Source organism: Mirounga leonina, unplaced genomic scaffold (genome assembly GCF_011800145.1).
Source record: "Mirounga leonina isolate KUSES-001 unplaced genomic scaffold, KU_Mleo_1.0 Mir_174, whole genome shotgun sequence".
Classification (NCBI taxonomy): domain Eukaryota; kingdom Metazoa; phylum Chordata; class Mammalia; order Carnivora; family Phocidae; genus Mirounga; species Mirounga leonina.
Window position 1 is genome coordinate 40,847,391 of NW_023270451.1, and position 13,290 is coordinate 40,860,680.

General features: G+C 42.8%; 1 protein-coding gene and 1 pseudogene across 3 annotated transcripts in view; one reads left to right on the forward strand and one right to left on the reverse strand.

Annotated features, from left to right (window-relative positions):
* Positions 1-9,609: 9,609 nt before the first annotated feature.
* LOC118020883 (cytochrome c) lies at positions 9,610-12,175 on the reverse strand. Of its 2 annotated transcripts, none has more exons than XM_035020766.1 (3): positions 12,035-12,175; positions 10,777-10,955; positions 9,610-10,653 (listed from the first exon to the last, which is right to left on the reverse strand). In XM_035020766.1, exons 2-3 carry the CDS (start codon positions 10,943-10,945, stop codon positions 10,505-10,507), a joined length of 318 nt encoding a protein of 105 aa, XP_034876657.1. In that variant the 5' UTR covers positions 10,946-10,955; positions 12,035-12,175; the 3' UTR covers positions 9,610-10,504. The 2 variants fall into 2 exon arrangements, with proteins under 2 accessions (XP_034876657.1, XP_034876658.1); XM_035020767.1 differs by having other exon boundaries at positions 11,968-12,150.
* A 200-nt stretch (positions 12,176-12,375) lies between these two features.
* The window catches only part of LOC118020881, a 139,235-nt pseudogene continuing 138,320 nt past the window's right edge, over positions 12,376-13,290 (forward strand). Inside the window, exon 1 of the transcript XR_004682039.1 lies at positions 12,376-12,453. The product of XR_004682039.1 is annotated as a glyceraldehyde-3-phosphate dehydrogenase-like (transcript). The remainder of the gene's footprint in view (positions 12,454-13,290) is intronic.

A 13,290-nucleotide genomic window follows, 5' to 3' on the forward strand; every position in this document is an offset into this window, starting at 1 on the left:
TAATGGTTACACTTTAACAGCAGGGTTGAATCAGACATAGAAAAAGCCTTTCCAGAATTTCAGTCCAGCCTTGGGCCAGCTCAGTCTCTAAATGGATTGAGATAATTACCCTCCATTCTAACTACCCTGCAAAGAAAGGGTAAACTTCTACTGGAGGAAGATATCATCCAGAGCCACTATAACTTTTAATACTCCATGTCAGCATTCAATTAAAAATTACTTGGCATGTCCCTAGGCGTGCGGGGTGGGGGGGACCACATGATAATCACCTGTTACCAACAAAGAATAACCAGCCCCTAAAAAGGAAGTAAGCCATCAAAGTGTTATCAATAGAGACGTTAAAAGGATTTAAGTTCCCTGGTTAGCTTTCTATTTTAAAAGACCAACACTAAAGGCCCTCTTGGCAACCCTGCCCCAACCCTGTTGGGACCCCTCTCACTCTTTAAGAGCTTTTTCTGTATCTTCACTTAATAAACTTCTTTTTTTTAAAAGATTTTATTTATTTATTTGAGAGAGAGAGAATGAGAGACAGAGAGCATGAGAGGGAGGAGGGTCAGAGGGAGAAGCAGACTCCCTGCTGAGCAGGGAGCCCGATGTGGGACTCGATCCCGGGACTCCAGGATCATGACCTGAGCCGAAGGCAGTTGCTTAACCAACTGAGCCACCCAGGCGCCCCCACTTAATAAACTTCTTACACACACACACACACACACACAAAATTACTTGGCATGTCAAGAGAAACGTCAAAATGACTGAAAACTGATGAGGAAAAAAAATACAATAGATCTGTAAGTGATCCAGATATTGACACTATTAGTCAAGACTCCTTAAGGACAAAAAAGAGTCATATCTTGAAGATATAAAGTGAAGATTGCAATAAAGTAATATTTACAGTAAAGCAAATGAATTTTTTGGTTTTCCAGTGCATATAAAATTATGTTTACATTATACTGTAGTCTATTAGGCGTGAAATAGCCTTATGTCTTAAAAATATGTACATACGTTAATTAAAAATACTTTATTGCTGGGGCACCTGGCTGGTTCAGTAGGTAGAGTGTGTGACTCTTGACCTCGGGATGTGGGTTGAGCCCCATGTTGGGTGTGGAGATTACTTACAAATAAAATCTGAAAAAAAAAAACCAACTTTATTGCTAAAAAATGCTTTCAGTGAACTGTAATCCTTTTGCTGGTAGAAGCTCTTGCCTCCATGTCGATGGCTGCTGCCTGATACGCTAGTGGTTGCTGAAGGTCGGACGGCTGTGGCAATTTCTTCAAATAAGACAACAGTGAGGTTTGCTGCATCAACTGACTCTTCCTTTCACTGTAGAACTTTCAAAATTGGAGTCAATCCTCTCAAACCCTCCCACTGCTTTATCAACTAAGTTTACGTACTATTCCAAATCTTTGTTGTCATTTCAACAATCTTCACAGCATTCTCACCAGGAGTAGATAGATTCAATCTCAAGCAACTACTTTCTTTGCTCATCCATAAGAAGCAACTCCTCATCTTTTCCTTTGCATTCACAACTTTACTATTTGGCACAAGAGGCCTAGCTTTTGGCCTATCTCAGCTTTTAGGACATGCCTTCCTCACTAAGCTCAGACATCGCTAGCTTTTGATTTAAAGTGAGAGACTGACTCTTTCTTTCACTTGAACACTTAAGAGTTCATTGTAGGGTTATTAACTGGCCAAACTTCAATACTGCTGTCTTGGGGAAAAGGGGGCCGGAGGAGAACGAGAGAGACGGGGAAACAAGTGGAGCAATAAGAATATACATACTTCTCAATTAAGTTTCTCCATCTTAAATGGGTGTGGTTTCTGGCACCCCAAAACAATTATAAAGTAACATCAAAGATCACTGATCACAGATCACCATAACAAATATAATAATATGGTAAAAGTTTGAAATATTGCAAGAATTACCAGTGTGTGATACAGAGACACAAAATGAGCAAATGCTGTTGGAAAATTGTGCCAATAGACTTGCTTGAGGCAGAGTTGCCACAGACCTTCAATTTGTAAAAAAAAAAAAAAAAAAAGTAGTACCGGCAAAGTGCAATAAAATAAGATATGCCTGTAGATTTCACCAGGGAATTGGAAATTGTAATGATCGTGACTGGAGTGGTTTAAGATAGGAGGCAAGGAAACTAGTTTTAAGACTATGGCAGGCTTTCTCAATCTTGGCAGTATTAACATTTTAGGCCAAAGAATTCTTTGTTGTGGGTGCTGTTCAGAGAACTCTAGGATGTTCAGTAGCATCCTTGGCCTCTACCCACTTGATGCCAGCCAATAGCATCTCTGCACAGTGGTAACAACCAAAGATGTCTCCAGACATTTGCCAAATGTCCCCCTCCTCTGCCCAAGGTGGCACATTTACCCCCAGTTGAGAACCACTGTGCTACTATAATAATACAGATGGAAGATAATGCAGACAAATTAGGAACTGATTTGAATGACAGTTAATACATAGAAATGAAAATACAAAGTGATGAGTGAAGGATGATAGAGTGGGGCAAATCTAGGATATACGACTAACTTCATATATTTCATATTTTGGATGCTATAATACTCAAGATAGGAAAAGGATCAGGTTTTGGGGGAAAGTTAATGAATTTATTTTAGGATATGTTAGGTTTGAGGTGCCTCTATCAGTTTCCTATTGCCATTGTAACAAATTACCATAAACTTTATATCTTATGGTTCTGGAGGTCAGAATTCCAAAATGGGTCTCAGTGGGCTAAAATCAAAGTGTTGGAAGGGCTGGTTCCTTCTGGAGATTCAAAAGGGGAATCCATTCCTTGTCTCTTCCAGCTTCTAGAGGCTGTCAGCATTTCTTGGTTTGTGGCCACATCACTCCAATCTCTGCTTCCATTGTTACGTTGCCTTCTTCTCTGACTCATCAAACCCATCCAAATAATTCAGGATAAATTCTCCATCTCAGATCCTTAACTTGATCACATTTGTAAGGTCCCTTTTGCCATATAAGGTAGCATTCATAGATTCCAGGGATTAGGGCATGGACATATTTGGGTGGCCCTTTTTCAGCCTACAACAGTGCCTAGGGGGTAATCCAAATAAAGATGTCTAAAAGGCAGTTGAGCATATGGCTTTTGAGCTCGAGAGGGATTTGGACTTTAGTTATAGATATGAAGTCACTGGCATGTGTGTAGATATGCCAAAGGGGGAAATGTAAAAAAAAATATCAAAGATGTAACTGTGGGGGGCACTGACATTATAAGGGGTGGGCATCCGTTAGGATTAGAATCAGCTGCATATAACAGAAACTTAAGTAACAATGGCTTAAATAAAAAGGAAGTTTATTAAACTATTAAAGAAGTCTGGGTTAGTATGGCACTTTGACCACATCACCAATGTGCTAGTTCCCTCTATCTTTCTGCTCCACCATCCTAAGGTATATGGCTTCCATCTTCAATGATGCAACATAGTCAAAAATGGCTGCCAGGGTTTGGCCATCTTATCTAGTTTCTAGGCAGGAAGAAGAGAAGGGGTAAAAGGGCAATCCTTCTAGCTGAGTCAGATCTCTCTAGAGATTTCTTGTTTAGTCCCACCCAACTGACTTCCACTTGACCCACTGACCGCACCTAGGGAAGTTGGAGAGTGTAGTCTTTTATAGGTATATTACCACCCTAAAAAAAAGAAAAGAAAGAAAAGAAAATCAAGGTTCTGTTACTAAAAATGAAGGGGAGAATGGGTATCAAATAGGCAAAGAGCAGTCTCTTTGAGAATGGACAACACACACACACACACACACACAACCAAAAAACTCTACAAATGAGGCTGAGAAGGAATGATCAGTGAAAGAGGAAACGAACCAAGGGTGAGGAGTTTGGAGCTGTGTCCTGGAGGGCAGTTCCCTGTCAAAAAGTAGCTGGACTCAGAAATTGCACCTGCATGTAAAAGGCCAAGGGTAAAGTCATTAGCTGTCTACTTTCAAGATATTCTGCTGGAGAACGAGCAAGGGTAAAGGAGGCAACTGCTCCAGCTAAGAGGGTTTTTTAGAAAATCACACACCTTACCTGAATTCTCTTGTATCTTCCAATAGAGGCCTTGGTTGTGAACTGCTTCATCAACTTTAGGATGGAAAATAGAAAGAAAGCTATCAGAATTTTCAGGTAGGGTATCTACAAAAAGAAGTTGGCATATGCAAGCTACCTTTTGTTTTGTTATGCTATAAAAGAGCACTGGAGTCTTTACCTTACCTTGATTTACAGTACTTTATCTTGAGAGATATCACGTTGGAAAGGGGCAAAGTGAGCAGGCCCTTCCTGTTTTTCCACGAAACACTGGTTCTTTAAAATCCCTTTCCCCCCTAATATTATGTACATACCAAAAAACCAAATATCTTAACCTACTCTGATTCAGGAGACTCACAAATTAAAAATCTTTTCCACAGGGACGCCTGGTGGCTCAGTCAATTAAGTGTCTGCCTTCGGCTCAGGTTCATGATCCCAGGGTCCTGGGATCGAGTTCTGCATTGGGCCCCCTCCTCAGTGGGAAGCCTGCTTCTCCCACTGTCTGCCGCTCCCCCTGCTTGTGCATGCTCTCTCTCTCTGACAAATAAATAAATAAAAATCTTAAAAAAAATCTTTCCCACAGATCTCTTCCCATACTGTCTCTAACCTGGGTATGTGTTTGTTTGGCTAGAATAGTGATATTTTGTTACATCACACATGACCCATCTAAGAATTATACAAGGTGCTGGTTTCCAGAATCAACATTCTTTGAAAATACAACGACTGAATATTGCTCATGACAAGTTGTAACCCCTGTGCCAAGACAGGAAACAGAAGCACTAGTTCTTCACAGGCAAGGGACTTGCTGGTGGTATCTTACTATGACCTGGATTAAGCCTCCAGATAAATCCTGGGAGGTCGAACAGTGGAGGGCTGGAGTCAGCCTCCTAAACAATGTCCTCTAAGCTGCCTTTATTATTATTACTTATTTGAGAGAGAGAGTGTTAGCAGAAGGGAGAGGGAAAGAGAATCTGAGCTGAGGTCAGAGCCCAATGTGGGGCTCGATCCCAGGAGCGAGACGCCATGACCTGAGCTGAAACCAAGAGTTGGATGCTTAACCAACAGCCACCCAGGAGGCCCTCTAAGCTGCCTTTAATGCACATGGTCCCATCTTTTTTTTTTTTTTTTTTTTAAAGATTTTATTTATTTATTTGAGAGAGAGAGAATGAGAGAGAGCACATGAGAGTGGGGAGGGCCAGAGGGAGAAGCAGACTCCCTGCCGAGCAGGGAGCCCGATGCGGGACTCGATCCCGGGACTCCAGGATCATGACCTGAGCCGAAGGCAGTCGCTTAACCAACTGAGCCAACCAGGCGCCCCACATGGTCCCATCTTGATTTGTCTCCTTTCTTGTTGAAATTACCTTTAAAGATTCAGAAGTTGGCAGACTGGCATAATCCCAGTAAGTAGGCATTAACAACTAGGTTGCTGGAAAAACTAGACACACGAGTGTATGAAAATTAGGTGCCCATTTAATCCTTTGATCACATCTCAGGCCTCCCTCCAAAAAGGTAAATGGAATTGATGGATGTTGCACTTCACTGATTCTTGTTCCTGGTCACGAATAGGGAATGAGGCATCACCCCCATGAGTGAGTTACTAGAATTATGGTCTGGAGTCATGGATACAAATCTCTGATTCTAGGCACTTCTCTTCCATTTTACCACTTCAGTTAGGAGTCCTCTTGGTATCCCTTCCATGCAATCTGTCCAGCTATTAATTTAATAAATTGTGTACTGCCCATCCAATTAAAAATTAGCTATCATTTCAGTGTATAGAATGTCAGGCAGCGTGCTAAGCACATTCTCTTGTATAATCCTTACAACAATCCTGTTGTAATTGTCAGTTTACAGATGAGTTAACTTAAGGCACAGAAGTGTTACTGTGCAGGAGTCCATTAAGCAGCGTCAGCAGAGGGTTCAGATCCTTGGGCTGTCTTCTTCCAACACTCAACAAAAGTAAAATTTATCTGACAATATGATATGCTCCAACTCAGGGCATGTGACTTAGAAAACCTATAGATTTCCCCTATCCTCCCCAAATTGTAAAGATTTTTTATCTCTTGGTTCAAATGTATTATCCCTGCCGAGCTACAATTTCATTAAACTAAGAAAAGCTGTAACTTCCAGAACGTAAGTGTATTTTTCTGTTGGAGTATGGGTCCCAAAGTGAAGCTCCTGCATGGAAATGAAAGCAAGCATTTACCTCTTCAAACTTCTATGTGAGAGGAAGCAGAAGACAGAGGGGGTTGGGAATTGGGACACATCTGGAGCTCCTGTTGATATAATTGAACATTCTGAACCATATCTGAATTAAGAACACTGTTGAAGGTGGGGGATGAGAGACAACGAAACCCTTCCTTGTAGTCAGGAAGTAAAGAATTCGTATCTGAAATGGGAGGCAAGGTCATCCGTCTACTACGAGAACAAGGAACACTGGAGAGAGAAGTTTGAGGAGCATGATTTTATAACCATGAGGAAGACTGGGAAAGAATGGTTATATAAGGACAGTTGTGCTGGGTGTCTGCTGGTTCAGTTGAATCAGAGGTTTACAATAGTGTGCCAATTGGCAGATGTGTGTGATTTTCTCCAGTAATGCTCAGATTGGGTGTGGAAGTGGAGAAATCAGATAGCTGGGCTGCTCCCAGGCCGGGTGTGCATAGAGCCAATGCCCCAAAAAGCAACATAGATGACAACGGTAGAGGATGCAGGCAATGCAGTGACTGAAAAGATACAGAGAAGTTGGCTAAGGAAGGAAAGCCACAAGGGAATGATCAGGGACTGGGGTTTTGAGGAGTTCAAGGAAACAGAGATTAAGAGAGACATGGAGTAGTATGAGGTTGTATAATGGGATTTCAAATTTCAAAGTGGAGTAGTTCTGGAGCAATGACAAGTTTAAGTTGCAATGAGGAGAAAGAAGCACTGAGTTAAAATCAAGTAAAAAATTTTGAGGTTATAGGGGCGCCTGGGTGGCTCAGCCGTTAAGCTTCTGCCTTCAGCTCAGGTCATGATCCCAGGGTCCCAGGTTCAAGCCCTGCATCGGGTTCCCTGCTCCGTGGGAAGCCTGCTTCTCCCTCTCCCACTCTCCCTGCTTGTGTCCCTCTCTCACTGTTTCTCTGTCAAATAAATAAAATCTTAAAAAAATTTTTTGAGGTTATAATTGCATTAAGGACAGGTCATTCATTCACTTTTATGTAGTTATTACCAGTATAATTTTTTTAAGAGTTGGAGTATGTAAATTCTCAGTTAATGTAGGAAGGTCCAGGAGTACAGAAAACAGAAAAGGATCCACAAAGATATCATGAATCTCACACAGGTAGTTCTGCCTGTGAGAGGAAGAGTAATGATCTGGAAGATGACAAGACCACAGTGGCCTCTGTTGTGGACAGTGTGAAAGGACAAGCAGGCACCACCTGCAAGTACTGCAGAGGTTTAGACACCTGGAGAACGCAGTCTTTTTTTTTTTTCTTTTTTAAGATTTTATTTGAGAAAGAGTGAGAGAGACAAAGCATGAGGGGGAAAGGTGAGAAGCAGCAGACTCCCCACTGAGCAAGGAGCTGGATGTGGGACTCAATCCCAGGACTCTGGGATCATGACCTAAGCCGAAGGCAGAAGCTTAACCGACTGAGCCACCCAAGCGTCCCTGGAGAACGCAGTCTTTAGTAAGAAAAGGAAGTTTGAGTTCTGTAGAGACTAATAGATGACCTGGTTTAAATGGAGATGGAGTTTTAGAAGACAGTGTAAAAAAGGCAAGGTCAGTTCATGTGATACTACTCCAAGGTAATGCCTGTGTGACCTTTGACAGAAACCTCTGAGCCTGTTTAAATATAAAATAGGAAAGATACTTGTTCCATACACCTTATGAGGTAGTGAAGATAAGCTGAGAAGTGAATGAACTTTATAAAGCAATCCGAGTTACAGGGCTAGAATTTGCCCAAAATGTCATGTGAAAAAAATGAATTTGGGTTAGCAACAGATTACAGCGAAGTTTGTAAAGACTTTACGATGCCTATTTTATTCCACATTGAGTGGGAAACTACTTAAACCAAAGGAGATTAAAATAACAGCAGTCAAGGGTGTCAAAAGTCCTAGAGATCATCAGAGCTAATTGAGAATATGAAAGAACACTAGATAGGAGAATTCGACCACTGCAACCTTAGAAGAGGTAAATTTTCACTCTTTCAAGGAATTTGACATGGCTATAAAATGAAAAGTATTCCAGTGCTCACCAGTTAAGTGCTTTCACAGATGTCAATGCTCAACAGCAATCTTATAATGTAGCCATCTATGGCTATGTAAATTTAGTCACAATTCAAGGGCTTAATCGCCAAATGTGGTTACTGGCTACTGTACTGGACAGCCCAAGTACAATCCATCATCACAAAATTCTATTGGACAGTGCAAAATCCAGTGTAGGTGGCACTTGGGAAACACTCCTTAAAAACCTGACTCACTTGTGATAGCACCAAGCCACCTGTAATGGAGCAATAGGAATGAAAACATGGGTTAGACAGTGCTTTTTTTTGGTCTTCTTTTTAAAGATTTTATCAGAGAGAACACACAAGAGCAGGGGAGATGGAGAAGCAGGCTGCCCACTGAGCAGGGACTCAATCCCAGGACCTTGGGATCATGACTTGAGCCGAAGGCAGATGCTTAACCAACGGAGCCACCCAGGCGTCCTTGTCCTCTTTATTTCTAAGAAAGCATATATACTTCATAGATGGGAACCTCACTTCCGAATTAACTGTAGATCACTTAAACGTTATATATAAATCACCAGGGGCACTTAATGAGTACAATTGGCCTAGTACAGAGCAGGTACTTAGTAATTATCTCTGCCAACACAGGCTTTAGTTGATGTAGGAGGCACAGAAGTAAATCAACTCCCTGGCCTCCAAGTCTTCCCATAATGATCTGTAATTCTTATAAGCTAAATTGCTGTACTGTCTCTGAATACCACTAACTTCTGCAGTTACCAAGTTCTCTGTTACGTAGGCTTTTCCTCTGAGTTACAGCAGGCTTTTTTTTGCTTTCCCAAATTGTTTCTGCATGTTTCGTGACTTCTTTGCTTACTTACATTTCTCTGATGATTGAAAATAAGATTCTTAAGTTACAAATTGCTTTGTCAAGCCTTAACAGGCTATCACCCCCATCACCTTTGAAACCATTAACAAAGCCTCTTCCCACTCTCCTTGTCCCAGAGATGGCTCTCATCGCCACCAGATTTCCTTCACTGAGAATTTCACCATCTCCATAAAACCTCCAGGGCCTACTCTAAATCGTATGGCATGGACCACGTACGAAATAACTTGGTACACGAATTATACAGTTATATACCTCAAAACTATGACTAGAAGCACCTTATCCTATCCATATTTGGCATAAACACTCCAGTGCTCATTCTGGCTGAGGAAACTCTAAAGATAAATTACTGATGTGTTGTTCTAGTTCAGGGTGTCCTACAGGACTAAGTAAACACAATTGAGTACTATAACTAGTAACACTGCTCCACAAGTACTTGGAATGGTTTTACTCAAAATTTTGGCATCAGTCATTAAATCAGGCACATTAGAAAAATCATGATCTGTGATTTTGTTTTTAATTATCTCAAGCCTCATCACATAATTTACAAATTTGTGCTGATGATAGATCTCTTTATTTTAACCCTTCTAACGAGTTGGCAAAAGCACCATTACCGATCATACATATATGGTATTTCCACAACTGTGTCTTTGCATAGCCGTTTAGAAGACAATCCTGAATTATAACTTAGTCTGACTTAGTAGAGAATTCACAAGCCAAGTCTGCTGCTATATGTTGTCACACTGAATTTTAAAAGCATCTGACCTTACAGATCATCTATAAAATGTGAGAAGTGTTAAATATTCTTTAATATTGAACATAAACCACACTAAAATGCCTTTCATTAAGCAAAAGGCAACATTTTAGATGTAGAGAATTTTAATTAAATTGGCATAGTTAAGACCAAAAAGATAAAGTGGACATTGCCAGGCTATCTTCAACCCTTGCCTTTAACAGGCTAACAAACACAACTTGAAACACAGCTGAGTCTTGCTGGTTCTGAGACAGTGAAGGGATTTCTTCAGTATTTAAATATATTAATATAACCAGTTATATAAATCTAAATATAAAACCAATCTCCTATAAGTTCAGAGATGGCATTTACCATCTCTGCGAAAAGCTGAACATTACTAATCAATTCCAATCATATTTTAAGAAGGGGAAAAGTGACAGCACTTGCTGAACCAGAATTACTATCAAGGTTCAAAAAGCTGATCATATTCTTTTAACCACAAGCCAATCTTATCTAAATCAGGACTGTCCAAAAAAATAGTCTATCAGCCATTCATGATCTGAATTCTGGTGTATGCGATCAATTTAAATACGGTACACACACAAAAAAAGTCATGAGACACTTTTGTTTTGCAATAAATAAGGCAATAGCCAACTATTACTCCTTAGTAGCTATTTTGAGATAAGCTATCAAGTCTGCTCTTTCCCCTGTCTTCTTAATGCCAGCGAAGATCATTTTTGTTCCAGGGATGTACTTCTTGGGATTCTCCAAATACTCCATCAGTGTCTCTTCTCCCCAGGTGATGCCTAAACAAGGAGGGATGTATTGTTAAGTATTTTACACTCCCGATAAAGGTCTCACCATTGGTTATATCCATGCAATTTGTGCTTCTGTTATTTCAAAACTGACCCCAGCCCCCAGCCCCTTACCTTTGTTCTTGTTGGCATCCGTGTAAGAAAATCCAGGGGCCTGACCTGTCTTTCGGCCAAATAAACCATGGAGATTTGGCCCAGTCTTGTGCTTGCCTCCCTTTTCCACGGTATGGCATTGGGCACACTTCTGAACAAAAATCTTCTTGCCCTTCTCAACATCACCCATTTTTTTAAATCTAAAAAATGAAAGACTCCATTTATTACCTTTTTCTTTCACGTAAAAATCCAATGGAAACCAATCAGTGGTCAGTCTAGTGACTTAATTACTAATCCACTGCACATCTAGGATGTAAGTACCAGGATGAATCTTGTTTTACTCCGTACACTTGCAACAGACTCTTTAGTACCAAAACCACTAGGTGAAAGGAGAAATTCCTGAAATACACATCTATGTGTGCTCAAGTGAGGGAATTAAACCCCAAGTAAGCCAAGTGGGAACCTAATTCTAATTCAAAAGTTGAGGTCAAGGTCACAGAAAGTCACAACTCTGAGTAAGTTGAAAACCATGATTACATTAAACCAAAACTACCAAAATGTCAACCTTCAAGAAAGCCTAATTATTTACTCATACTACAAACTGAAGCCACTTCTGAGAAGTCAGAATACGTTTTAAAAAAACAGAAGTCGTGCTTGATCCAGCCTGCTCAGGTCACTATAAACTGCCTTGCTGTGTGGGTGGGAGGGCAGTGGTGGGCTGCGAGGTTTCCCAGGGACCCCCCATCCTCCAGTCTGGATCTCAGGAGTCAACCACGAGATCACCCAATTAGGCCGATTTCAAGAAAACTGATAAAACCTACCTTCCCGAGATGCCTAGGCAGATTAAGGGGAAAAGCGACAGGTGACCCAGAAGAAAAATAACCCCTTTTTGGAGGAGCAGCAGTTTTTGCTCCCTTTGAAGGAGAACGTGAGGCGCTACGCGCCGTCCCTCACCTTCCCGCCCTTATTTCGGGAAGTCTTGTCACTTCCACAGCCCCTCAACCCCGACTACGAGAACTTGGGTCTCAGTCGTATTGCAACGAGGTCTCCTCCGGGCTTTCAGGACCCTGAACAAGTCCATTCCCCGACTTAGATGGGGTTCCGCCCCACCTCAAGCCGTAGCCCACCGGGTTCTGGCTGACCACAAGCTGGGGTCGTGACTCGTGGGCCCCACCCGCAGAAGCCGGCGCAGGCCTCCGCCTGCCCGCGCACCTTCAACCAGTCGCGCGCCCCCGTGCTCGGCTTGCAGCCCGCTGCGGCCCCCGCGCCGCGCGCTCACCGCTCTTTTGTCGCGTGCAAGGGACCCACTCGCAAGCCGGACGTCCCGCTCTCTAAGTCCAAGGACACGCCGGTCCGCACGTAAGTACCGGTGTTGGTGCAACCGAACTCTCTCCGTCCCCTCGCAGCGGGACGTGCGGCCGCGCCCCCTAATACGTAGTAACGTCACCGCTCCTCATTGGCTTCAGTCTCCAGGGCCTGCGTCAACGACCTGCACGTATGCCGGCTAGCAGGGTAGGGGGTATCGCGTGAGTGCCCTTCTGCTCTCTTGACGGCAGTTACGACAGGCCATTGGATGTACGACAACGAGGTGGTGCCGGGAAGGGCTGACATCACCGTTATGCCCTTGTGTGCATGCGTGTACCCAAGGGGAGGGTGGAGCGGAGTCGCGTGGTGGATGGAGGGCGTTATCCTGCCAAGGTAACGGCTCTTGTGCTAGTTGACGTAATGCACTTTGAGGGGGGCGTTTTGCCTGCCCGGAGGGGAACGCCCCAACTCTACGCACGTAGAGGTCTCCTGGCTACCGTGCCTTCAGCTGGCGACCTTTACCAGTTTCTGTGATGGTTCCACGGCTGGCGCCAGCCGCACCCCAAATGCATAGCCTGGAACCAGGAATTTTAAGAGTTGGACCCGAGCTCCCGACATGTTCTTGTTTCGCCTTCCCTCTGATACTTTAAGTCATGTTTCAAATCTCCCCTTGATGGACGCCCCAAGACTGGGGAATGGGGAAGGTGCTGCAGCTGCGGCAGAAACTGGATGTAGCTCTGGCCGCACACTTGCCGGCTTTTGTGCCGACACCCGTCTCTCCCTTGCGTTTATGTACGGAACAAGGAGGATTTATAGGCTACATTAGGAAGAAACATTTTTACATGGTTAGAGAATTGTTGGAAATCTAGAGAGGATTTGCGTCTCATCCAACCCTGGTTGAATGACATGTTCCAGTAAGAGAATGTGGTTGGGGTCGTGAGAAAGCAGGTTTGATACCACAGCTTCCAGGTGTACTTTCCCTCCAGAACTAGCTCCCTTTCCAGACATACTCAATTCCACTGGCAGGCTTCTTCTGGACTCCCTTGTCCCTCTGATTCAGCCCCCAAATTGTGAATGAATTTTTCCTCCCATATTCTAGCACTGCCATATTCAGTCAAAGGTTTATTGAATGCATATTATGTACCTGGAGTAAATAAATCATTGAGGACTCTTTCTCTGGTGGAGCTTACATTCTAGCAATCTTTGTCCTGCCCCCAATTTAAGCAGTAG